General features: G+C 42.4%; 1 protein-coding gene across 7 annotated transcripts in view; it reads right to left on the bottom strand.

Moving 5' to 3' along the window:
* UTRN (utrophin) overlaps positions 1-26,941 on the bottom strand; it is a 587,274-nt gene that overhangs the window by 521,807 nt on the left and 38,526 nt on the right. For 6 of the 7 annotated variants that reach the window (XM_073337525.2, XM_073337526.2, XM_073337529.2 and 3 more), the window contains exon 1: positions 5,206-5,346. The exons of the other annotated variant lie outside the window; for it this stretch is intronic. In XM_073337525.2, coding sequence (XP_073193626.2) covers positions 5,206-5,299 — 94 coding nt within the window. In that variant the 5' untranslated portion in view covers positions 5,300-5,346. Of the gene's footprint in view, positions 1-5,205; positions 5,347-26,941 lie in introns of those variants that run through there. 7 annotated transcript variants of the gene reach the window in all.

The following is a 26,941-nucleotide window of genomic DNA, read 5'->3' as shown; positions in this document are numbered from 1 at the left end:
TCATCTTACTTCCCCTCCAAAACAATTACACATTTAATTCAATGAAAGGATAGTCCAGGAGTCAGACCAACTCACTTTTTGAATTACTTGCTTAGTAAGATTTACAATACACTCCATCCAGAAATAAAATTCACAAACCAGGTCACATAACAGACTGTATTTCAGCCATTCTTGTACTCATAGCTGACTAGAACAGGAAGCATATGGTGCCGTTCAATTAAGGGTCAGAGCATTTCAGTGGAAATTCATGAAAGTGACAACATCAAATTCATGGTCAGTCTAGGGAGGATCCCTGTTTCCCACAATGCTGCAAGTACACAAGGATTGTTCTTTATTTTTTTTGCAGAGGGTTGGGTTTTGGGGGGAGAGAAAGAGGGAAACTGTTTATCTTTTTACCTCTCATGGTTACAAAAATTACTCTGAGTATAGAGAAAAATATCTCTCTATTTTTCAGTTGTTTACTCTGAGTTTAATAACACTTAAGGGATAGTCAGCATCAATAGTTGCCATCATTATTAGTCAGTTTCCCATGTTGCTCATGTGGGTCCCTTTACGCAGCAATGGTAGAGAGAAAAGGGTTAGAAAAAATTCCTTGAAAAGCCATGAAAATTGACAGAATGGCTCAAGGGGAGGTATTCAACCTGAAACTACTTACAACTTATCCTTACAAATCGATTAGATATCAAGTTGACTGTATCCCTTTAATATATTTCAAGATAAAAAAGTTAAACAGCAGAGTGTTGCCAAAAGGAAATAACTGCATGTATACAATTTTTAAATGTTTCTAAAAAGCAAAACGCAAAAAATTAAAATGATTGAAACAATAACGTCACACACTTACAAAACGCTACCAGCGTATGGGATGGCACAGAGCAGGAAACTGTGTTTGAACAGCTGAAGGAGGCAGGACCCTCATTCTCTCTCCCAGTTAAGGTCCAAACTTAGAAAATCCAAGGCCTCTCTAGCTGGACCAAGTCACTGGAATCAAACCAGCTGAACTGAAGGTCGTCAGATTGCATCATTGAGCACCACATCCAGAGCTTTGAATGAGGCAACAAACCTATTCCTAACTATATAGAGCTTGTACTCCATGATCCCTTTAGCATCAAGACTAAGAAAAAGACAAGAGAAAGGCACTGCAAGATTAAACCCACTCAGGGAAGAATGTTTATTTCAGACGTCCCTGATGCAAGATCATCTCATACCCAATAGATTCTATTTATGCACTCAACTGAAAACTCCTTACGCAGAGGAACAGTTTGTGCATTTGCCTGAACAGCCAGTACATAACTCATCACTCCTAAAAAGGTTTGGGATGAGTAGAATGCAAAAGGAACTACATAAAAATGAAATATTTTACACAACCCAACTTAGCCGTGTACCACCATACCAGTAGATATCACAGAATCCAAGAGCTTAGAAGAATTCAAAAGAAGATTCAATCTTCATAAATGTAATGAGACTATCCCATTCAATCAGAGAAAAAAATTAGTATGGTAATAAACCCCCCAGGTTTCAGGGTGTAAAACAGCCTCTAATTAGAAACATCCACTATAGAGAAGTTAGTCCATAATTGCCCACTACAGGGTTTCTTATGCTTTTTTGAAACATCTAGTACTGGCTCTTGTCAGACATGGGGCACTGGACTAGCCACGCGTCTGGTTTGAATTTTTACAGACTGTTGTATGTAGCAGATCACAAAAATATGCAACATCAGCACCCTAGGGCATAGATCAGATTCAGCTGGGCCTTGCAACAAATGCACAAATACACTTTCAGGCCAACCCAAGCAGCCACCCATTTCACTGTGACCACATTGCTATTTTTAGCATGCTAGCTTGAGCACAAGTAGCACGTGTCTGTGTAGCCACACTGAGAAGCACACTCCCAGGTGCAGTTGTAGACATGTCCTTAGAGAAAGAAGAGTCTTCCTAATAGTTTGGGGTTTTTTTAATATTTGGGTTTAACACAAGGAATTGGCAAAGGGTTTAGTCTAGTTCTTTTTTTGTCCTAAAACAGTTTAATCCAGCCCTAGCTCATACGGTCAAATATCAGATTTTTTCAGAAAAAAATTATGGTGATTTCTAGCAGTGGTTCTCAATCAGGGGCACACATACCCCTGGGGGGGGGGGTACATCAAGGTCTTCCAGGGTGTACATCAACTCATCTAGATATTTGCCTACTTTTACAACAGGCTACATAAAAAGCACTAGCAAACGCAATACAAACTAAAATTTAATACAGACAATGGACTTGTTTATATTGCTCTATAGCAGTGGTTCTCAAACTGTGAGTCAGGACCCCAAAGTGGGTCATGACCCCATTTTAAACTTGCTGTGGCTCAGGGTTGAAGCCCAAGCCCCACTGCCTGGGGCCAAAGCCTGAGGGATTCAGCACTGGGGATCAGGTTACAGGCCCTCAACCGGGGCAGTGGGGATCACGGAAATCCTGACTCCGAAGCTCAGGCTTCAGGTCCCCCTCCCGGGGTCATGCAGTAATTTTTGTTGTCAGAAGTGGGTCATGGTGCAATGAAGTTTCAGAACCCTTACTCTATACACTGAAATGTACGTACAATATTTATATTCAAATTGATTTTATAATTGTATGGTAAAAATGAGAAAGTAGCAATTTTTTAGTAACAGTGTGCTGTGACACTTTTGTATTTTTATGTCTGATTTTGTAAACAAGTAGTTCCTAAATGAGGTGTAATCTGGGGTATGCAAGACAAATCAGACTCCTGAAAGGAGTGTAGTAGTTGGGAGGGGTTGAGTGACACTGATCTATAGCACCCAAAAGGGGTCAAAGCCTGGAAAATTTACAGACCTGTACATTTGCTACAAACAGTCAAACCACCATTAAACCACATAGTCAAAGCACTGCAAACTGCAGCTTTTTATACATGACTGAAAAAGATTTGGGGGTTGTGGTGGATAATCTGAACATGAACTTCCAATGCAACACTGTGACCAAAAGGACTAATGCAATCCTTGAATGTATAAACAGAAGAATCATGAACAGGGGTAGAGAGGTTATTTTACCTCTGTATTTGGCACTGCTGCTGGAATAATGTGTCCAGCTCTGGTGCCCACAATTCAAGAAGGATGTTGAGAAATTGGGAATGGCTCAGAGGAGAGCCACAAGAATGATTAAAATCAAGATTGGATATTTTTCTGAAAGATATAGTCTAGCATGTGGGGGAGGGCGGCGGGGAGAGTTCTTTGGCCTGTGTAATACAGGAAGTCAGACTAGTTGATCACAATGGTCCTTACTGGCCTTGGAATCTATGAATTTCTGCTAAAAAGCTCTCTCCTTCGTTTTTCACCATCTACTTTCCTGTTTCACTTATGGTCCTTTGATTATCCATCTATATCCTGAAAGGTCTTTTCCACTCTAACCTCTCTCTCTCTTTTTCACCCTTTCAATGTTTCCGTTTACTGTTTCTCTAAAACTCCCTCATTCTTTGTTTAAAGAAATGTTTCCTTTTTCAATTTAGCTTCTTTTCTCGATCTTCAGTGTTTCCCTGGAGAAGATCCAAAGGAATGCAACTCACAGCTAATCTGTGGATGAACTAAACTCTTGAGAGCTTTCACAAAAGCAGCGTTCATCAGTTAACAAAACACACTACTTACAATACTGTCTTCTTCCCCCAAGCCTGTACTCTAGGAAAAACAGGTACAAAAGATACAAAAGAGTCCTCCAAAACAGCTTTTCATTCAAGATGGAGAAAGGCGAAGCTCAAAATGTTCCTTCTGATCAACAGTTCAGGCTCAAGACAAGCCTCCCAACTTTTTTCTAGCCCTGGCAGATCAAGAGATCTGACCTTAGAAATGACCTGCTTCTGATTAACATTTTGTTTTTATTTCACTTCAGCTTTAGTAGGATTCAAGAGCATCCCAGCTCTCCAAAGTCTGTGGAGCATTGTTAGCCAAACCCTTGGATCCAACTCCTACTGAAATCAATGAGTATGCCCAGAAATTTCTATTGACTTAAATGGGAGTGAATTGGGCCTTTAAAGCTTAAGGACCAGATGCAGACCTTATTTAACTAGTATAAATGCAGACCAACTCCACTGCTCCAAATTTATGCAGAAGCAAGCAAAATCAAGAATCTGATCCCACAACTTTATTCTACTGGAAATGGGGAATTCCTCTTCTAAAACAGCATAGGTTTCTTGCTTTAGCAGTTCACAATCCCGCAGCAAAAAATTGGGTCAAAACTGAAATTAAATAAAAGCAATGGGCCAAACTCTCTGCTGTTTGACTTTAAACCAGCAAAACCAGCTGATGGACCTGTGCCAATTTACATCAGCAGTCAGCATGAGGCAATTATTATCTCAGATCTGACGCCCTGCCATAGCTAGAGTACCATCCAAAAAAATGGAATTCAGAGATATTGGAATCTTGAATCTGTTCCTGCTCTCCTGGTCTAGTTTTTTTTAGTCCTGGTTCCATACTTCAGAGCACTACAATTTTCAATTCCTAAAGAAGTTTCAAACAGGAAAAGAACATGCATCCAGGTTTGTCTCCCCACAAACCCCATCTGGGTTATTTTCAGTTGCAGCAAATCTCATTCATCTGTCACAAAAAACATTAAAGATGCCTTTTTTCAAACTTGGATTAAAAAAAAAAAAATCATTTCAGCAACTGTGCTGAAATGTGAAGGGAGATAAAGTTGTTAAAAGGAAGTATGTACAATCCAATATACTCAAATCACAATAAGCAGAACTTTATTATATATGCTTAATTGGACAATTAAATCCAAAAGATCCAGTGTTTCTCTCAGCTAACAGGAAATGTCAGCAAGACTTTCCGATCTTGTCTATACTCACTTTTCATACTCCAAAGTGCATTCTCAAGGAAGCCAGTCAGTGACAGAGTAGACATAATTTTAATAACTAACTTCACCAAGTTAACACTTCAGATTTTAAAATATATATCAATTCCAAAAGGTGTTACGTGACAATTGTCTAGCAGCAAATGCTAACCAGCCACAATTCACATAGTGCTTGCAGCAGAGTTGTGCCCCAAACAGCACACTGTAAACTATCCTTCCCATGGACTGTTTCCTGCCATGCCTTTAATGTCACAGCGCTATTAGACTAAACAAACAAACTGTATTAACAAAAAAATGGCTAGCAAAAGGTAAAATTTACTTCCCTGTATCTCCACTCTTGGAAATATATATGAGACTTAAATATGCACTTACCTGGGGGACGAGAAGAAGCCTGGATAGCTGTATGCCCAAGAAAAGCAAACATATACTTTTTCCACTGAACTTTTTTGATTGTCTGAATGCTCATGATCAAGCTTAATGTTTAAAAACAGGAAAAGTGAAGATGCAGAGGAAGTGCACACCACTAACAGCATGAGAACTGCATGCTGGGATTTTTGGAGGGGGAGTAGAGGAGAGAATTGGTTTTTCTATGAAAGAACTGGACTTAACCACAATGTGAGCCGACTCAGGAAACACGTAAACCTTTTACAGTTGAAGAATGTATGCATATAACAGACTTGAACTAATTAAAGGTGCCCCCACGTAACAATTTACCAATACAGTGTTTGTGTTCTTGACAAAAATAAACTTTGTCTTTCTGCTTCCAAAGCAGTAGTTCTACATACCGAAAGTAGAAAAGAATCTGTGGCTGTTCTAGACTATTGAAATGACATGGAACATCCTTTAAAGGCTATGAAAATACTTTTTAGCATTTAATTTACAAAATGCTGTAATGATAATAAAATAATATTTATCACGGATATAGCACTTTTCTTCTTAATTCATTATAGCAACACTCCTGTAAGGCAACTACCAGAAAGTACTTTCATCAAGTATTTCAAAGCAGTGCAGGAGATTTAGGCATAAATCTTCCATTAAAATGAATAGAAGACGTACAGCTGAACTGATCTGAAAATAAGCTCTGTAATGTAGGCATAAACAAAGGTTGAAATCCTCAATGTGTAGAAATGTCAAGTAAGACGGAGGCAAGAATAGTAATGTTCAGTTTTAATAATATGAAGTAATATTAGCACCACAGTTAATAAGAAGTTAAAAATCATATTTGTATACACAAATACCCCAGGGTGTCCCTTCAAGAAGCACAGGACACACAACTCCCTGTTCTCCCTTTGGTGTTCTGAAATCAACAAGCACGAGAGCTCTAAACTCTGGAATTAGCTAGTTAAATGTCTTTCAGTTTAATTATAAAATATATTTGTAATTCAAGGCTACATATTTTAGGATCTTAATCTGTGTTTATGTATTCACAGGGAAGGTAACAACAGGTAAGTGATGTATGATGAAGAATATATTACAGACAGAGGGAGAGCTCTGTACAGAAAAGATAAAATAGTGCAAAAAAGGATGCCATGAAACTTACCCTAGGTACTTTTGTATTAAAGTATATTTTAAGAATAGTGCCCACACAGCAATGTAGTGGATTTCTTTAATATATCAGACTGATGAACTTCTCCCAAACAAATTTTACCAAGACATATCCCATCCAGGTCAATTTTTAATAAAAGAAAAATTACTTAAAACTAGGGCTGTCAATTAATCGCAGTTAACTCACGCTATTAACTCAAAAAAATTAATCGCAATTAATCACACCGTTAAACATAGAATACCAATTAATATTTAATAAATTTCTTTGGACTTTTTCTACATTTTTGAATATATTGATTTCTATTACAAACACAGAATACAAAGTGACCAGTGACCACTTTATATTATTTTTATTTAGGATGACCGGATAATATCAGGACTGTCCCGATATTTTGGTTTGCAGTTTGGGACCACACATACCTGGGGTCCCGGGCTGGCGGCACTTATGTGGGGCAGCTCCCGCCTCCAAACAGGGAAGTGGCCACCGGCAGGTGCCCACGGTGCAGCCTTTAGCTAGGCAGAGAGACAGCGAGAGGGTCTCCGTCTCTGCACGCTGCACTGGTTCTGTCCTGCCCAATCAAAGCTGCGGGGGCAGGGCTTGCAGTCGCCAGCAGCACGCAGAGAGCCCCCTGCCCTGACCAGACCCTACCCTAGGAGCCAGAGGGACCTGCCGGATGCTTCCCGGGAGCCATCCCAGGTAGGCACCGCCAGGACCCCCCACCCCCAGCAAGTCCCTCTGGCTCTTAGGGTCGGGGGCTCTGCAGGCTGCTCCTGCCTAAAAGCCCTGCTCTGCGGCTCCAGCAGCTCCTATTGGTGCTTTTCCCGGCCAATGGGAGCCACGGAGCTCGCACTTGTGGCGGGCGCAGCACATGGAGAATCTGGAGTCCCCCCTCGCCACTCTGACCCTAGGAGCCAGAGACCTCCCAGCAGGGCAGGTGAGTGCGGCCAAGGAAGGGGGTAGGGTGTCATGGAGTGAGTGTCTGGGAGGTCTGTGGGGGGTGCTGGGCTGTGAGGGTGTGGAGGGCACTGAGCAGTGGGGGAGGTTTCTGTGTTGCTAGGCAGTGCGGGCCTGTTGGGGTGTGCTGGGCAGTGGGGGAAATCTGTGTGCGTCAGGGCACTGGGCAGTAGGGGTCTGTGTGGGGCATCGTTCAGTTGTAGTGGGGCTGTGGGGAAGGGCACTGGGAGGGAAAGAGGAAGGGGAAAATCTGTGTCTATTGGGAAACTAGCAAGTGGGGGGGTTCTATGTGGGATGCTGTGCAGCTGTGGTGGGGCTGTGGGCACGGGGGTGCTGGGTAGGGGTGGCAGTGAGCACAGCAATGTGCATTTGTGGTGGAAGGGCTTGGAGGGGCTCTGGGCATAGTAGATTCAAGGGGTGCGGGGCACAGTGGATCCAGGGGGGCGCTGGGCAGGGGAGCTGTGTGGCGCAGCATGGGCCCACCCCTAACAGGAAGGGGCATGCTGGTAGCACAGGGCGAGGTGGACCAGTGTGCCTCTGGCCATGCCATGCATGCCCCATTGCCCCTGACCGACCCACCCCTTCCCCGCTGCTCACCTCCTCATCTGAAGGCGGGGTAGGGAGTGATGGGGTGGGTCCCGGCATTACTTATCTGGGGCGGCTCCCAGGAAGCGGCCGGCAGGTCCCCGAGGTAAGCATCAGCTGGGCTGAACCAGCAGTGTGGCCCGGGCCAGTCCCAGGGCAGGGAATCACTCTTGTGAGCAGTGTGATCAGCCAGGACAGGGCCTGCCCCACCACGTTTCTTCAGGACCCACTTGCCTGGAGGGGCCCAGCCAACCCCCCCCCCCCCCGCCACACACACACACTCTCTCACCCGCCCCCACTGGCTGACTCTGGCCCCTCTGCTGCACCGGTTCCAGGCGGCTCGGCTCTGCGGAGACAGGCAGGGCCCAAGAGGTGGCAGACACGAGAGACTGTCCAGAACTGGAGCTGCACTGGGGTCCAGCCAGAGCAGGGGGCGGAGAGGAGCCAGAGGGCTTGGTGGGATCTGGGGGCGCAGCACAAACTGAGCGGGTTATGCCAGGGCCCCTTCTGAGGCCTGGCGCCACTGAATCACCATTGTAAACCCGGTACTGAGAAGACTGCCCTTTTCTTGAGGCTGGGAACAAAAAAGTCACACTTAAGTTCAGTTGTTTATGACCAGGCTTCGCACTGCACCAGATCCAAACCTGCTCTTGACGAACGAGCTGTGGGATCCAGCCGATCCAAAGTGAACTGAAGTTGCCCATTTATTTTAAGGGGCGAGGTCAGCTCCCCCAGAAAGGTATGCCATCTGGGTAACTCACTCTGCAACAACAGAGGAAAACCCACCCCAACCAATTGAGCCTGGGTGGTTGCTGACCTCCTCTCTGGCCCACCCACAGGACTGAAGTGTTCCAATGGCTCTCAGCACCCAGGGCTGAGTGACAGCCCTGGAGCAGAACCACTCTGCACTCGGGGTGTCCTTAAGGAGGACTGGGCAGGCCAGCTTGCAGGGAGCCCTGACTTCCAGAGCCAGGCAGAGAGTCCCCTGAAGCCGGCTCCGTGGATGCAGCAGGGGGGCTAGAACCGCCAGCTCTGAAATGAGATGCGGCTCTGTGCTCGATGGGGGAGGCTACTAGAATCTAAGAGTTGCCATTTCCAAGCTTTTCTTTCACCTCCTGTTTTTCTATGGGGGGTAGGGTCAGGTGCCCCACAGAGGTAATAGCTGCATCCTTCCCCCAGCAGAGGGTGTGCAGACCAGTCCACCTAGCTCATGGCAGAGCCAAGGAAAGGAGGCACCTGCCTCTGCACGTGCTGATTCCCCCCAGGGCAAGCCGGGGCTGAGCACTGCTAAGTTGCTGCCCAGTTCACTTACCCACATTGGCAAGCAGAGATTGCACCTGGCAGCGTACATCTGCTTGATGTACAATTGGGACGCCATCTGTCCCGATATTCGGGTAAAATTTAACATTTGCTAGTGAAATAGAAAATCACTCTATTGAGAATGTCCCATTAAACCAGACTGTAATCTGTTCTCTACTGGCAATTTTGATTTTTCAGGTTTTCAAGTGTAATGCAGTTTACAGTAGGGATATGTAGTTTACAGTTCTGAACCACAGTGCATACCCTAGGACAGACTACAGTGGGCACGTAATAACATGTAAGCAGCACAGAGACTGCACGGTTTTTTTCAGCGGATAGCTATCTAGCTAACGGTCTTCAGCCAAAATCCCCACCCGAAATGGCAACGGTAAGGGAGGAGCCAACTACCAAAAACAAAACAAAAACAAAAACAAAAAAAAGACAGTGCAGATACAGGACAGAACGGGAAACCACTTACACCTGGATTCAGAAATCCTACGAGTGTGATTCGAAAGCTTTTTGTAAAGCATGCAGGAAGGAAATTTAGCATTTGCCATGGCAGTGAGTCTGATGTTAAACATCATGCTGATTCAAAAAATCATGAACAAAACCACCAAGACTCACAAGAGCAATACCTCGGGGTCTCATTTTTTCAGCAGGCCAAATGAATCCTTCAACAAGGTTAGCGCTGCTGAGCTAACTCAAGTTTACCACACAGTAGTCCATCAGTACTCCTATCGCTCAAGTGACTGTAAACTTAAACGGACGCCTACCCAGTTTCCAGATTCAACGATTGTGAAGCACGTCAGCTGTGGCCGGACTAAAGTAGAGTCATTGATCAAAAATGTGCTGTCACTGCTCTCGACAGAATTTTTAAGAGACCTCAGCAAGCCAAATGGTCCCTATTTCTCAGTTGCCACAGATGCATCTAGCAAGGGCAACGTGTAAACTTTCCCCTTATCACGGAGATACTGGACACCCGAACATGGGGTCCAAGATAAACTGTTAGACTTCTATGAGCAAAGCAAAGACTGCAAAGGCAATAAGCAACACATTACTTGAAAAACTTGCGACACAAACTAGACCTAAACAAAGTGTCTTCCTACTGTGCTGATAACGCAAACATAAATTATGGAAAGCGACAATCAGTGTACCAGAATTTAAAAAAAACAAACTAAAATATCTTGCCTGCAAACTGCCCTGCCCATGTTATGCACAACGCCGTGAAACATGCTAGCAATACCCTACAAGTTGACATTGAGACTCTGGTGATTAAGACATTCAATCATTTCAGCAGTTCTGCTAAGAGAGTAGCAGCATTGAAGGATATGTTTCATTTTGTGGATATGGAGTATGCCACTTTACTACGCCACATTCCGACACTCTGGTTGAGTCTTTTCCCAGGTGTAAACAGGCTTGTAAATACGAGGCAGGTTGTTAGAAACAAAATAGTCCTTATGGGCAGTGAGACGTGCCCAATAATCTCGATGGATGCTGTTCTCAGACATGGAAAACTGAACCAGGGGAGGGGCCTAGCAAATTTGAGGTTCACCTGTTTTTTCTCCAAAATGTCCCATAAATCTTCAGTGATACCGTGCTCTGTTTGAGAGTATGACAGCATGCGAAGTGTATGCCCTAATGAATACTCTAAGAATTAAACTTCAGCAACGGAAGAACAACAAATTCTTTGGCTTCAAAGTTGAAAATGCTTTAACTGAGATGCTGCCTGTCACTGCTGCATGTCTCCAGAAAGACTTCATGAAATTTTACAATGTGTCAATCCTATATTTGGAGAAATGGTTTGATTTTTCAACAGCTGGCTACTTGTTCAATACCCAGTGCTTGAACATCAAAGTTAATAGGGCATTCGAATACAAGGATCTGTCTGCGACCATGACAGCTGTAAATCTCCAGAAAACAGTGGATCTTGAGCAGATCTATGAGGAGTACTGTATCATCAAAGACATCAGCTCCAAGTTGGAGCTTGGAAAATACTCAGCTGGGGAATTCTGGTCTCAAGTGCTAAGAAACAAGGACGGTAGCACTGAATTCCTGAACCTGACAAAGCTGGTGTCATACATGCTCAGTATACCAGTAAGCAATGCATACGCAGAGCGTGTATTTTCAATCATGAAAGATGCACGTACTAATGTCCGGAATCGACGCAGCATAGACTTGGTACGGAGTGAAACGCTTGTCAAAATGAATTTCCAGATGAGTTGCAAGGACCTCTACAGCTTTGTAATTGCCCAGAAGCAAGTCATGACGATGGCAAAGTCATCCAAGAAGTACTAGACTTCTGGCATGTCTGAGAGGTATGCAGATTGTGAAGTTGATTTATTGACTGAATAAAAAACCCTGCCCTTTACATCTGTATGTTTAAATATGGATTACAACCAAGTTTATAATTTAGTCAGGGGGCCCATGACACTCCAGACCTCTGTGACTTCATTTGCTTCAGCTGTCAGTGGCTGAAGCTGGGGCTGAAGGCAGGACTGTGGGCCTCCTCTCTGACTGCTGCTGGAGCCAGGGCTAGAACTGGGACCCTTTGCTCCCCTGCCCTGCAACTGGGTCTGACTTTGCAACCAGGATCCAGCGTCCCTGTCCTGCGGCTTCAGCCGGGGCTGGAGCTGGAGCCCCGTGGTTTCTGCTGGGGGCTGGGACGATGAGTCCTTGCCCCGTGGCAGCAGGGACCATACACCCCTCTTGCAGATTCCTAGGGTTGTGCGCCCCCTCTCATGGCTCCAGTCGGGGCTGTGCACCTGTGGCTGTCTTCCCCCCCGCTCACCCAATGTATCCTGATATTTCACTCTTGTGATCTGTTCGCCCTATTTTATTACAAATATTTGCACTGTAAAAATGATAAAAGAAATAATATTTTTCAGTTCACCTCATATAAGTACTGTAGTGCAATCTTTTTATTGTGAAAGTGTAACTTAAAAATGTAGGGTTTTTTTGGTTACATACCTTCATTCAAACAAAACAATGTGAAACTTAGAGCCTACAAGTCCACTCAGTCCTACTTCTTGTTCAGCCAATTGCTAAGACAAACAAGTTTGCTTACAGTTATGGGACATAATGCTGCCTGATTCTTATTTACATCACTTGAAAGTGAGAACAGGCATTCGCATGGCACTTTTACAGCCGGTGTTACAAGGTATTCACGTGCCATATATGCTAAACATTCATATGCAGCTTCATGCTTCAGCCACCGTTCCAGAGTACATGCTTCCATGCTGATGATGCTCGTTTTAAAAAAAAAAAAAAAAGCACGTTAATTAAATTTGTGACTGAACTTCTTGGGGTAGAATTGTATGTCTCCTGCTTTGTTTTACCCGCATTCTGCCATATATTTTATGTTATAGCGGTGTCGGATGATGACCCAGCACATGTTCATTTTAAGAACACTTTCACTGCAGATTTGACAAAATGCAAAGATGGTACCAATGTGAGATTTTTAAGAATAGCTACAGCACTCGACCCAAGGTTTAAGAATCTGAAGTGTTGTCCAAAATCCGAGGGGGACGAGGTGCGGAGCATGCTTTCAGACATCTTAAAAGAGCAACACTCCAATGAAGAAATTACAAAACCCAAACAACCAAAAAAGAAAAATCAACCTTCTGCTGGTGGCATCTCACTCATAATGAAAATGAACAGGTGTTGACGGTCCACTCTGCTTGTCATCAGCATGGCTGCATGTCCTCTGGAATGGTGGTTGAAGCCTGAAGGGACATATGGATCTTTAGCGCATCTGGCCCGTAAATATCTTGCGATGCCAGCCACAACAGTGCTGTGCAAACATCTTTTCTCACTTTCAGGTGACATTGTAAACAAGAAGCGGGCAGCATTGTCTCCTGCAAATTGTAACCAAACTGGTTTGAGTGATTGGCTGAAGTAGGACTGAATGGCCAGGTAGGCGCTAAAGTTTTACATTCAAAAATAGAACAACGCAGTTATTTTTTGTACATAATGCTACAATTGTAAGTTTAACTTCATGATAAAGAGATTAAACTACAGTACGTGTATTAGGTGAACTGAAAAATACTATTTCTCTTGTTTTTTTACAATGCAAATATTTGTAATCAAAAATAAATATGAAGTGAGCACTGTACACTTTGTATTCTGTGCTACAATTTAAATATATTTGAAAATTTAAATAAATGGTATTCTATTATTGTTTAACAGCAAGATTAATCGTGTGATTTATCACAATTAATTTTTTTTAATCACTTGACAGCCCTGCTTAAAATTCAAGGTTCATTACTGCTAACGATTACACACAGGTGTAGGCCCAATCAGCTCCCATTCATCAAGATATTGACATAGTTAAATGTTTTCAAAGTCAGGCCCTAAATTTGAATCTATGTAATAACACTCACTGATGTAAAACTAAATTGTGTTAGATGTGATTTGCAAAGGAGTCACTTATAGAATTAGCAGGTTGCAGGAACAATAAGACATTAAAATAATCTAAAGTCAAAATGAAACTAGGGCCTCTGCCAAAATATCACACTGGATGCGAAACACATATCAACTGCAAGAGCTGGTAACCAAGACAGGAACATGCTGAGTTTTAGGAAGTAGCCTTAATACTAGAGCTAGGGGATTGTTTAAAAACAAAATCCTAAGTGTTCAACACATGCATTCTAGCTACAAACTACTTCATTCATTCTAATAAGATGGTCTCATTCCTACTACTACAGAATTCAATAGACCATTTATTTAACAGCTATCTGTCTAGGGTATGCAGTCTCTTTTATTCATTCGGGTGTTGACAACAGTAATCAAATTTTATACATACCACTGGCTCTATTATAGCCCAACAGTCACTGGCTGGTTGCCTAGTTTTCTTATCATCCCACAAGATTTAAAAAAAAACCAAAAAAAAGGCCAAAGAGAATGAGAGTGTAAGAAGTGGAGCAAAGGCATTTGGTTCTCCCACAAGCAGAAACTAAGAGTCTTTGACATATAGCTACCTATTACCAGGTAAGAAGAATATTCAAACAAGGACAGATCGACACCAGCACAAAGCAAACAGTCTTTAATAAATAGTTTTTTCAGGAATATAGTCTTGAGGCACGTTTGAATAGGGATCATTTTCCTTTAGGAAACCTCAACTCCACACTTAAAAAATGGAGTCTACATCCACCAGCTCAGATCACACCCCCAGGAAACAGAGGGCGGGGGGGGGGGGGCGGAGAAGGAAAAAGGGTTGTTTAAAAAAAAAAAAAAGAGAAGGAGAAGACGGTGGGCGGGGGGGAAAACATACTGCATCCTGTTATTCTAAGGCAGGGGTGCCCAAACTACAGCCTCACGGTCCATACTTGGTCCGCCAGAGCATTTCATAAGGCCCGCAGCCTGCCTCAACGCTGTATGCTAACAGCCGATTCATTAGCATTGTGTCATGTTTACATTATTTTAGTTTACACAAATGTGTACTTAGATAATGCTGTATATAGAAACAACCTTGGCTTAATGGTGAAATCCTAGCGGATCTTAAACATAAAAAAGAAGCTTACAAGAAGTGGAAGGTTGGACATATGACCAGGGAAGAGTATAAAAATATTGCTCAGGCATGTAGGAATGATATCAGGAGGGCCAAATCGCACCTGGAGCTGCAGCTAGCAAGAGATGTCAAGAGTAACAAGAAGGGTTTCTTCAGGTATGTTGGCAACAAGAAGAAAGCCAAGAAAAGTGTGGGCCCCTTACTGAATGAGGGAGGCAACCTAGTGACAGAGGATGTGGAAAAAGCTAATGTACTCAATGCTTTTTTTGCCTCTGTTTTCACTAACAAGGTCAGCTCCCAGACTGCTGCACTGGGCATCACAAAATGGGGAAGAGATGGCCAGTCCCCTGTGGAGATAGCGGTGGTTAGGGACTATTTAGAAAAGCTGGACGTGCACAAGTCCATGGGGCCAGACGAGTTGCATCCAAGAGTGCTGAAGGAATTGGCGGCTGTCATTGCAGAGCCATTAGCCATCATCTTTGAAAACTCGTGGCGAACGGGGGAAGTCCCGGATGACTGGAAAAAGGCTAATGTAATGCCAATCTTTAAAAAAGGGAAGGAGGAGGATCCAGGGAACTACAGGCCAGTCAGCCTCACCTCAGTCCCTGGAAAAATCATGGAGCAGGTCCTCAAAGAATCAATCCTGAAGCACTTGCATGAGAGGAAAATGATCAGGAACAGCCAGCATGGATTCACCAAGGGAAGGTTATGCCTGACTAATCTAATTGCCTTTTATGATGAGATTACTGGTTCTGTGGATGAAGGGAAAGCAGTGGATGTATTGTTTCTTGACTTTAGCAAAGCTTTTGACACGGTCTCCCACAGTATTCTTGTCAGCAAGTTAAGGAAGTATGGGCTGGATGAATGCACTATAAGGTGGGTAGAAAGCTGGCTAGATTGTCGGGCTCAACGGGTAGTGATCAATGGCTCCATGTCTAGTTGGTAGCCGGTATCAAGTGGAGTGCCCCAAGGGTCGGTCCTGGGGCCGGTTTTGTTCAATATCTTCATAAATGATATGGAGGATGGTGTGGATTGCACTCTCAGCAAATTTGCGGATGATACTAAACTGGGAAGAGTGGTAGATACACTGGAGGGGAGGGATAGGATACAGAAGGACCTAGACAAATTGGAGGATTGGGCCAAAAGAAATCTGATGAGGTTCAATAAGGATAAGTGCAGGGTCCTGCACTTAGGATGGAAGAATCCAATGCACCGCTACAGACTAGGGACCGAATGGCTAGGCAGCAGTTCTGCGGAAAAGGACCTAGGGGTGACAGTGGACGAGAAGCTGGATATGAGTCAGCAGTGTGCCCTTGTTGCCAAGAAGGCCAATGGCATTTTGGGATGTATAAGTAGGGGCATAGCGAGCAGATTGAGGGACGTGATCGTTCCCCTCTATTCGACATTGGTGAGGCCTCATCTGGAGTACTGTGTCCAGTTTTGGGCCCCACACTACAAGAAGGATGTGGATAAATTGGAGAGAGTCCAGCGAAGGGCAACAAAAATGATTAGGGGTCTAGAACACATGACTTATGAGGAGAGGCTGAGGGAGCTGGGATTGTTTAGCCTGCAGAAGAGAAGAATGAGGGGGGATTTGATAGCTGCTTTCAACTACCTGAAAGGGGGTTCCAAAGAGGATGGCTCTAGACTGTTCTCAATGGTAGCAGATGACAGAACGAGGAGTAATGGTCTCAAGTTGCAGTGGGGGAGGTTTAGATTGGATATTAGGAAAAACTTTTTCACTAAGAGGGTGGTGAAACACTGGAATGTGTTACCTAGGGAGGTGGTAGAATCTCCTTCCTTAGAGGTTTTTAAGGTCAGGCTTGACAAAGCCCTGGCTGGGATGATTTAACTGGGAATTGGTCCTGCTTCGAGCAGGGGGTTGGACTAGATGACCTTCAGGGGTCCCCTCCAACCCTGATATTCTATGATTCTACCTAACAAATATAAATCAATACAGGTGACTTTAAATCTTATTGGAATATGTAGAATCTGTTAAACCTAAGCACAACCTTGCGTGGGCCAATGTGGCCCTCCTGGGTAATAAGGATGGGCAGCACTGTTCGAAGGCACAGAAACACCATCACCACTCTCCATCCTGGCCCCAATATCTATTGAATCAGGACAGGGGCTTCTTCTGTCTGGTCCAAAAATAAAATTAAAAGTGAAAAACTATAGACTAAGAGGATCGGTGTGCAAGGGAACAGAGTCCCTAACTTACACAGTCTCTTCAAAGCATCACAATCTTCTTTAAGACCATATTATAGTTCCTGGCCTTCTGGCTCTGGGAGGTTCTGGAGTCTGTCTGCTGCCTGGACTAGGAGGAAGGAGTTCTATTCTCTCTCCTGGCACTTCTTTTTAGCCCTTTTCTACCATTTCCTGTCTATCTTATTGTGGGGTATGTACACCTGATCACAAGCACTTTACATTTATCATTGCAGTTGCCCACATTAACACTGCCTTCTCTTGCACATCAAAAAGCAAGTCAGCAAAGGATGGCTTGCTTTAATCGGGGGGGGGGGGGCGGGGGGGAGAGACAACTTGACTTTCTTATAAGCAATACAGCTAGATGGCTAGTTAGCGAATTCTTCCTTTTTTTGGAGATGTGGGGCTAGAAATTTCTTGCTCCGGTAGGAGTAATATAAGCATTTTACTTGTTCCCAGGGCTACTGTCCCAGCCTTCCTTTGCCTCCACTTTATGTCCCTGCTCTAATGAACTCTTAGCTAACCCCTTCCTTCCCTATCCTGTTTTACTGTGTGGTATTAACATGCCACCCATCATAAGCTCTTTTTATTATACCATTTTAATTCACAATACTAAGATCACCCTTGGTCAGCAAAGCCAATCAAAGACGACATTTAATAACTAGGCTACGCAATTTTGAAGTGATGATGAGCCAGAAAAAAAAAAAGTTAGGGGAAATGCTGAAAAAGGAAGGAGAGGAAAAAATGTATTATTTTAAACACCTTAACTAAGTCTCCTGCCCACCCCCCAAAAAACAAAATAACGTACAAAAAAATTCTACCCTGGTTTGAAATGCGACACATGATGTTTCAGGGGAACTGGTTTCATTTTGGGGGACGTTGAGAATTGATTATAAGGTTTAAAGTGGGAAGCAAGCTCACCTTTGAATTATAGAACTGTTAATTCCATTGCATAGTAAAGTAAGAGGATTTCTCATCTCTTTTGAAACTTTTATTCAAACACCAGAATTTTGGGCCGATTTAAAATACCCTGCTCAACACAAAAATAAAATTAAATTAGGCAGTACGATGTTCAGGTGCACAGGTAAAAGGAACAACTTTGCTTTTTTTGCTCAGAACAGCATTGCAGAGAGGGTATTTGATGGGATTCCCAGGGTGCAACCTGGACTGTGGAAACACTGAGCCCTCTGTCCACCAACCTGGGCTGCCTCTCACGCTGTGATGCTGTTGGCAAGCTACAAACCTCTGGCAGGTACTTCACTTACACAGCCATCCACAGGCTGGGACACACTCAACTGAGTGACATGAATGCTTCTCCCAGACACTCATGAATCAGCAATTGAGAGGCTACAGCCAATTCCCCTCAAGCCCCCAGCCTTGCATCCCAGAACTGTACCAACTTGCCCTGGTCAGGAACCTGACTAGTGTGTAAGTTCATTACCCAGTCCACCCCTCCCACGACGTGGAGAGGACACACACTAGCCTTTGTAACCCAAGCAGAGATTTCCCAAGCACTTCAACCAATACACATGGTTTTAAATAAAATATAGAACAGAAAATCTACCTTTCTGCAGTTAATAAGTTATTACAAGAGGTAGGCACAAAAGGTCAGATATAGTTACCAAAGAAAATAAAAGGTAAGCACACAGTCTGAGTCCTAAACCTTACTGTACAGTCTAATATGTGGATCAAGCAGTTTCTCACCCTACTGGTTGTTGTGGGTAGGTTACAGTCCTTAATATACAGGTTTCCCCTTTAAGCCTGGAACCAGTCTCCTCAGTTCAAGTCTTTGTCTTCCCAGAGCTCTTGTTGCCTCCAGCGTAGTTGGGGGAGGGGAAAGGGGACAGTGGCATCATACTATTATCTATTTAGTATCCTTAGTCCATGTGCCTGGAAAACACTAGTCCAGACATGTCCTGGTGTGCTTTGCTGAGTCCTGGAGTTGAGCAATCCCCATTGCGTGATGGTTGCACAACTCTTACAGAATTGTAAAACCCTTGTTTATAAAACTTTCCTGCTGATTAATGGTCATTTAACGCCCGCCTGGCTGTGGATCACCTTTGTTGTCACTGGAGAACTAGCAGTGGACAACTCCCAAACTCACACCATATTTCAACCACCATACAACAAAGTCTCATAAATTCATACACACTAATGATATACGTATTTTGACAGAACCTAGAACAATGGATTTGAGCAGATTATGACCTTTCACATGATATCTTACATGGAATGCTTTGTATGAAATACCACAATCATTTATGAATGATGAATATGGGGGTTACAGGGCTCTACTTTGAGGTATGGTGCGTCACTGGGTAGTCAACCTGGAAGAAATGTATCATCTACATGGGCACTAAAAGGACAAACAGCTTCTATTATGCAAAGAGAAGAGGAGATGGTATCAATCATTTTTAGAACCCATAGAGCTCTTTTTAAAAAAAAAAAAAAAAAAAGTATTCTTCCGCCAACTGATTCAGTTTCATTAATAACAGCACCGATGTGGCTGTGCAATAATAGCTAATCAACTGACTCATTTTGCAAAAGAGGTAATTATAGATTACAAAAATCTTAAATCTTTCAAGAATCCACAGTTTCATTCACTTTTTCCTGAAAAGTGTTCCTGACTGGTGACATTAAGAGAAGCCATATTGTGGTCCTTTTCAAATTTCACAGAGAAAGATATTTCAGAGACAGTATCACAGAACATCTGGAAAACCATAAATATTTAGGAATAAGTTATTATTTATATTGTAGTAGCATTTATAGGACCCAGTCATTGGTCAAGGTCCCCACTGTACAAAAAGGACAATCTCTATCCCTAAGAGGTTACTGCTTAAGTACAAGACAAGGGACAACATATAGGAGGAACACAAGATAAGACGACAATCGTAGTTACCATGACAGTTGTTTCAGCACACCAACTGCCCAACCCCGGTTAAGTTTTTTCTAGGCATCACGACAGAACAGAATTTTAAGAGGGATTTGAGGAAGGCCAATAAGTTCGCTTTGCAGATGTTTATGAGGAGCCTCACGTGTGAGTGGCAGCATGGGAGAAAGCACAAAGAGCATGTTTGAAATTTTACCAAATGGGTGACGAAGACTGGCATCATATGCAGACTGGAGACAGGAGCTGACATCTCAATAGCTTCCTGGGAGTATCTTAGTAAGCCCTCAGTCAAGTTCATCAGGAGAGCATCCACAACACCCACATTAACAGCATGAACAGCCAGCTCTATCAGAGACTTCGAGCTTCTGGAAGCCTCTAGTTCAGGGGTTTTCAAAGTTCATTGTACTGCAACCTCCTTCTGACCAAAAAAGTTACTACATGACCCCAGGAAGGGGGACTGAAGCCTGTGCCCTGCCACCACAGGCAGGGGGGCTAAAGCCAAAGCCCAAGGACTTCAGGCCCGGGTGGGAGGCCTGTAACCTAAGGCCCGCTGCCTAGGGCTGACACCAAAGCCTGAGCCCTGCCTCCCAGGGGTGAAGCCCTTTGGCTTCTGCACCAGATGGTGGGGCTCGGGCTTTGGCCTCAAGCCCAACAAGTCTAATGCCAGCCCCAGTGACCCCATTAAAACAGGGTCCTGACCTCCAGTTTGAGAACCACTGCTATAGTCCACACAAGGATGCTCACAGGTTCGTTCAGACACTAGCAGACACATTTACTTAATACTTATCCTTATGGTTATGAGTCAGTGCTTTCATTTAGAACAAGAGTTTATCAATAACACTGATAAAGGAAGTTTTATGTCAATTATTTTTTAAATCACTACAGGTTTAAGTGTAGGATTTAAGCATGTTTGCTTATTGTTGAAGTAACTGCTAAATTAAGTTTAAATGGAAAGAAGACCACACAACCAGCAGAAGTTTGTCCAGGTCTTCTTTTCTATGAAGATTTTTCTCAAACACATTCTTATCCAGATCTGCCATTCCATTATACTTTAGGCCACCTCAACACCGTCTCCCAACTGGAACATGGACCTAGGATTGGAGACAACTCTTTTCAACAAGCGCTCTGGCAGGGATAGAGACTGATTTTTAGGTGGTGCAGGAGGTAGCCAGTTATTGTGGGTGGGCAGCTGGCTGGAGTTGGATGATGCTTAGAAGGCAATATTTACCAAGGGGAGAACACACATACAATTTTATGGGGAGAGAAAAACCATTTTGTAAATGGTGAGACACTATAAACATGGAATACAACAATACCATCTTCACAAAGTCCCTTCTCAGAACAGAATCACACTAAGACAAAGCTTAAAAATAAACTTGAACAAATAAGAAACTTTTTTCAATACAGAATAGGTACAGACTCTTTACCTGAATCAAGAAAGATAAAGTGTGTTATCAAAAAATGGTATTCCCAACCCCATAAATGGGTTAGAGTGAGTCTATAAAATATTAATGAAGCTGCTATAGATGGGGGGGGGGGCGGGAGAGTGGCATTGCATTACTTTACCCCACAGGCGACTTGCAACTGTTGCTAGTAGAGGGGGAACATATTATGAAACCACTCCCCACAAATATAAACAAACCCTGGCAGAAATCTCAGGGAGAGGTGACCCCACGTGTCTCCCCCCGCGCCAACATTGCCTAAACACAAATGTAGGGTAAAGGAAACTGGGATATGATGTTGTTCCAGTTTTATTTCCACTGGAGCCCTGCACCTGCTGTTGGCTTCTCACTGTACTGTATACGTGACTTCTACAAGATAGAAAAGGAGTACTTGTGGCACCTTAGAGACTAACCAATTTATTTGAGCATAAGCTTTTGTGAGCTACAGCTCACGAAAGCTTATGCTCAAATTGGTTAGTCTCTAAGGTGCCACAAGTACTCCTTTTCTTTTTGTGAATACAGACTAACACGGCTGTTACTCTGAAACCTGTTCTACAAGATAGGAGCAGCTACTATACACTTCCTATTTCCTCTCCAAGTCCATATCCTTGGGGGATAGTGGGTTGGGTTTGTAACTGATCTGAAGAGCAGCTGCTCTTGCTGAGCTGTTTATGAGTTTAAAAATCTAAGCTGTCTCAGTAGTGTGTACCATGCTGATGATGGAGGACAGATTCAAGAGTCTGAGACTGATCCGTCGAAAGACTAACTGTGTCAGAAATGGTGGGTTTTCCCAACAGTGGCTGCTAGCTAAAACTTGCAGCAGTGTCACTATTAAGGAACATGTAACACGGTCACTGTTATATAGCTATTAAATGAGTAATAGGAAAACCATTCCATTACTACCTAGATACATATCTCTGGTGATGAGAGCACTCTGCCAAGGCAGACCCACCCTGAGGAAAACAAAATATGAAATTCCTTTTGTTTCTACTAGCCTGACTCAGATGCGCAAGAGTGATGTGACAAAACCTGATTTGGACTTGGTCACAGAGCTATTCTGTCAAACTTATATTTGTTAAATCTCCAGAGGCATGAGCTAATTGAATCTCTAGCCAAACACACGTACATCATGACATATTATATATAAAAATCTAAGATAATCAGTTTCAGAAAGAAAAAAAAAAAAGAGACCTGAGACTATACACTAATCTATGTACAAATCTAAGGACAGAAAGTATCACTTATATCACAGACAGTTCCTACAGGTCAGTCATATTGGGTAAAACTTTCAAAAATGTTTAAGTGACACAGGAGTCTGAGTCTCCACCTCCAAAAATAATAGAAATTAACTCCTTCCCATATAACTAAAGTCCAGTAAACAGCTTTCTAAAGTTAAAGTTATGGCCATAGACATGTGTTTTTGCTGGATTTGTATACATAGGCACCTTAATTTTTATATTAATAGTTTTATGTATCCTCTCTAATTGTACTTTATGTAGGTGTTAAAATTTATTTTTAAAAGACCAAGCACACAAACAAGAATACTCCTTGCCCTTCATTCCAAAATATCTATGTGTCACTGCTTCACTGAGCCCAAGAACCCTGATCCACATGTGGTACTGAGATACGCTTCACTGTATGCAGACAAAGTGACCAAAAAATACTACCAACAATGATAAAATTTACAGAAAGACAAAAGAAACCTGAGAACATATTAGAGTTTGAGAACATATTAGAGTTTGATTTAAGAATATTTACTGTGTATATTTTGACATGATGCTCACAATTTGTATTTTAATGGTTATAAAAGCTTTAACCTTTTGAATCTCAACATCATTAAATAATTAGTCTGACATTCCTTCCCCATAATTTCACCCAACTGTGAAATTTTAAAAAGGATAAAATTTGAAAAAAAAATGCGTAAGACCCCACGTTTCATGCAATTGTGAGAGTTTAAAATCAATAAAAGTCTAAAAATGCTTAAACATTGATATTATCTGTCAAAATTATAAAAGAATAAAAATCTAACTCTGCCAAACCTATTTCTAGTTAACACTGTTATCGAGGGATGAGGGAGGGAGAAATCGCTATCCACACAGGTCAGAGACCACGTTACAGCTGTGCTTACAGCAAATGTGTTTTAACGTAGCTATCACTGATGTGGTTTCATCACAGTAGGGATACGGAGCTCTAAAATCTTTGCAAGGGGCTGTTATAAAGTCATACATATATAGTCTAGCTATTTCACCCTGGAGGAATAGAACCCCTAAACATCTTCTGTTTTATGGATTAGATACCACTGTGATAAGTGCAATATAAAATCCTTAAGCAGATATTTATAGATTTTATATAGGCTATTTTAATCCCAATGGTACTAAAAGACATTCTCTTCTGGCACCGCTACCCATTGGCCTGTTGGAGGATCAGACTCCACACTGAGATGTTAGTAGGCTACCAGGTATCTAAGCACCAGCCCACCCACCACACCCCCCCCCCACAGTTTCTCATTACAGTATTCTAGGCAACACCCTTTTCTCCTCCACACAAACATTCTCTCTGCCTGTATTTACTAAGATATCTATGGGTCCAATCCGACACCCGCTGAAGCGAGTATGAGGCCTGCGTGTAATATCCTTAAAACAGGCTAAGGAAAATATGAAATCAAGTTTTGTAGAAGAGGTGAAGCACTTCCCACCCAACTGCAGGTGCTGAAGCCAAATAGTTCATCCATCCACCATGTGACAGGAATATGCGGTCCATAATGTATTTTTAAATATTAATTTTAAATATGAGAGAGCAAGAGTGCACGCTCATACATGAATTCATTTCAGATTCTAAATATCTACCTGATATTTCAGGACTCATTCAGTTTGGTTAATGGGTTTTCAACAGCACATCATCTCTGTAGTACGCATGGTAACGTGCTTTAATTGACTGATGCATAAAAAAATGAGCCTTCTTCATCTAGTAGAATTATAGGTCATCAAAAAGATACGGATTTTTGTGAAAAAAATCGAACTATTAAAGCAACGTCTGCTTGTAAACAGCATCCTCTAGATGTAAGGTTGTATAGGTCTTGGGGTCTCAAAACAATACCTAAATCTGAAATAAAATTGAAGGTGTCCGTATGTAGTTGAATCCAATAGCTTGGCTGCAATTGCTTAAGTATTTGCATTAAGAACCTAGTGCTTTAGAACTACTCTGTCAAAATTCCTTCTATACTAAAGTACATTTAACACTCCTTATTTCCATGCCCAGTAAATTTATTCATAATATTTTTCAAATACACATTTCCATACTAGTATTAACAGGACCTAAATACATATTAATACAGTACAATCAAATCAAAAGACCTGCTTTACTAATGTCTCCACAATATTGGCTGACATAACATAGATAGATACAGCTAATATCTTGGAGTTATCTACTGAGCCACTATTCTTATTCATGCTGTCATGTGTTTCTTTCAACCTATACTGACTCAAGGAAGTGGCAACACAGCCACATTTTGAGACACTCCAACATGAGTGAAAACAGAGGTGTCTGACAGCTAAGTAGTAAGTTATATCTAAACTTAAAAGGAACATTTCAATAATTCTTTACATTATATGCATTGCATATATGCAGAATAATGTTTAATCCTCCAATTACTGCAAATGCCTACAAGCTACCTTGCGTTCAAGACCAGGCAAATTCACTTGGCCAGTAAACCAGAAAAGAAAGAAGAGTGTACAGTCTTGTCTATACTAGAAAAGGTTCCAGTACAACTATCCCAGCAAATTCTCCTAGGGTAGATGCCACTGATACCAACAAGAGTATGCCTTGTCAGCATAGCTTATACTGGTTCTCCAACAAAGTAAGTTATAATGGCAAAAACACTCTTGCCAATATAACTGCACATACACTAGGGCTATTAAAAGCATAGAAATGTTTAAAAAAAAATACATCATCAACATTGCTCTACTGGCAAAAAATTCTAGTGTAGTTTTCAGGATTAGCTGTTTTGTTACAAAACCAGAGGGCAAAATTGGAGCCAAAGGATCTCTCGCGGTCCTTAACACCTTGCATATAAATGCAAATATATCCAGGTTCTTCATTACCAAGGCACATAGAGCAAATGAATGACATAGCTCTAACTCTGAATTTTTTTGTATACTACTTAATTCAGTAAAATGTCAACCAGCGTCTCGCACCAGCACTGCCTATTACTGCGTATGCCCTACTCATCTCTTCGTCTGTGGTTCCTAGCCCCCTTTACACTCTAACGAACTGGGAAATGTGTATTCTTATTTATGAATATAGTACATGCCTGTGTTTATGGGGAGTTACTTGCTAGGGAGCTAGATCAAAGAGGATTGTTAAAGAAACCAAATCAAGAAAGGTGTCAAGGCTGACCCCCCACTCTGGTACTGAGTGCAGAAGATGGGGGCCCACAAGGATTCTAAAAAATAATACTGGCAACTCCAGGCTTGTATTAAACTTCCAAGGTTACAGCTTTTTTTTTTTTTTAAACTTTGGATGGGTAGATGCTGCCACCAAAGTGCAAAAACCCCTTTGAGAACCCAGGAAGGCACTCTTGGGAATTCCTTCCTTCCTGTGGGGTACCCTCAAGCCCTTTTACGCCCCCTCCAGGGAAGAGCTGAGAAAGAAAAAGTAAATCAGCTGTTGCCACCAGCTAATTAAAGAACATGGACAAACCTCTTAGGGACACAAAAATCCAATCCTGTTCTTAAAAGAGAGAAATTTTATTAAAAACAAAAAAAAGATAGAAAATAAATCTGGAATGTAGGCTTTTTGCTAGATTTTAAAAAAAAACAAATTACACGGATTAAGCATCAAGATAGCTTTCTTGAGGTCCAGCTTAAAGGTTACAAGCAAAACAAAAGCACCCAGGTTAGCACAGAGGAGTCCACAAGCCATAAAGAAATAAAAAAGATAAACCTAATAGTATCTTCCTAGACATTTCCTGATCTACTTACATATCTGGGGTTTTAAATGAGTAGCTCCCAAACTCTTACAGCATAGCTGCAGCCCCTTCTCTCTGGGAGAACAGACAAACAAAGGGGAAGTTTTTTCCCAATTTTAAAAAGTTCTAGACTTCCATTAGCTCTTTGGTCAGGTGCCCACTCCCCTCCTTTGACCTATGAACTTTTTAACCCTTTACAGGTAAAGCAAGTAGAGAACAGCCACTAACAGGGATTTTATAAATAACTGGATGTCCATAAAAGGGAGTTTATACACACACACACACACCTCATTTATCACAAAAGGCAAAACAACGGCCCAGATATGAAGTATCCCTGCAAAACATTCAAACACAATAGCAAGGTTTCTAGCCATGACAGGAAGATAGAGGACAAAGCAAACAAAATCATTATAGACCCGGGCTCAGAAAAGAAAAGGGGATGGGGGGTTGACCAATTTGGGAGCAGCTGCCTAACGGATGTCAGTCAAAAGCTGAAAGACTGGGACTGACAAAGAGACAAAGTCAGAAGGAGGTTTCCTGCAAGCCTAGAGTCCATGGTATTATGCTTTGCTTTACCTTTTTAACCCATTATACGGTATCCCTGTTGTCTCATAACGGTGCCCCCTTTTGAAAAGGCTGTCCCTTTGTCACTGCCAACATTTTCTGGTTGCCTAGCTTATGAAGCGGAGAATGCGTCCAATGGGGGTCCAAGCTC

The sequence above is a fragment of the Lepidochelys kempii genome, chromosome 3, assembly GCF_965140285.1.
Source record: "Lepidochelys kempii isolate rLepKem1 chromosome 3, rLepKem1.hap1, whole genome shotgun sequence".
Taxonomy (NCBI): domain Eukaryota; kingdom Metazoa; phylum Chordata; order Testudines; family Cheloniidae; genus Lepidochelys; species Lepidochelys kempii.
This window is presented reverse-complemented; position numbering and strand designations above follow the sequence as displayed.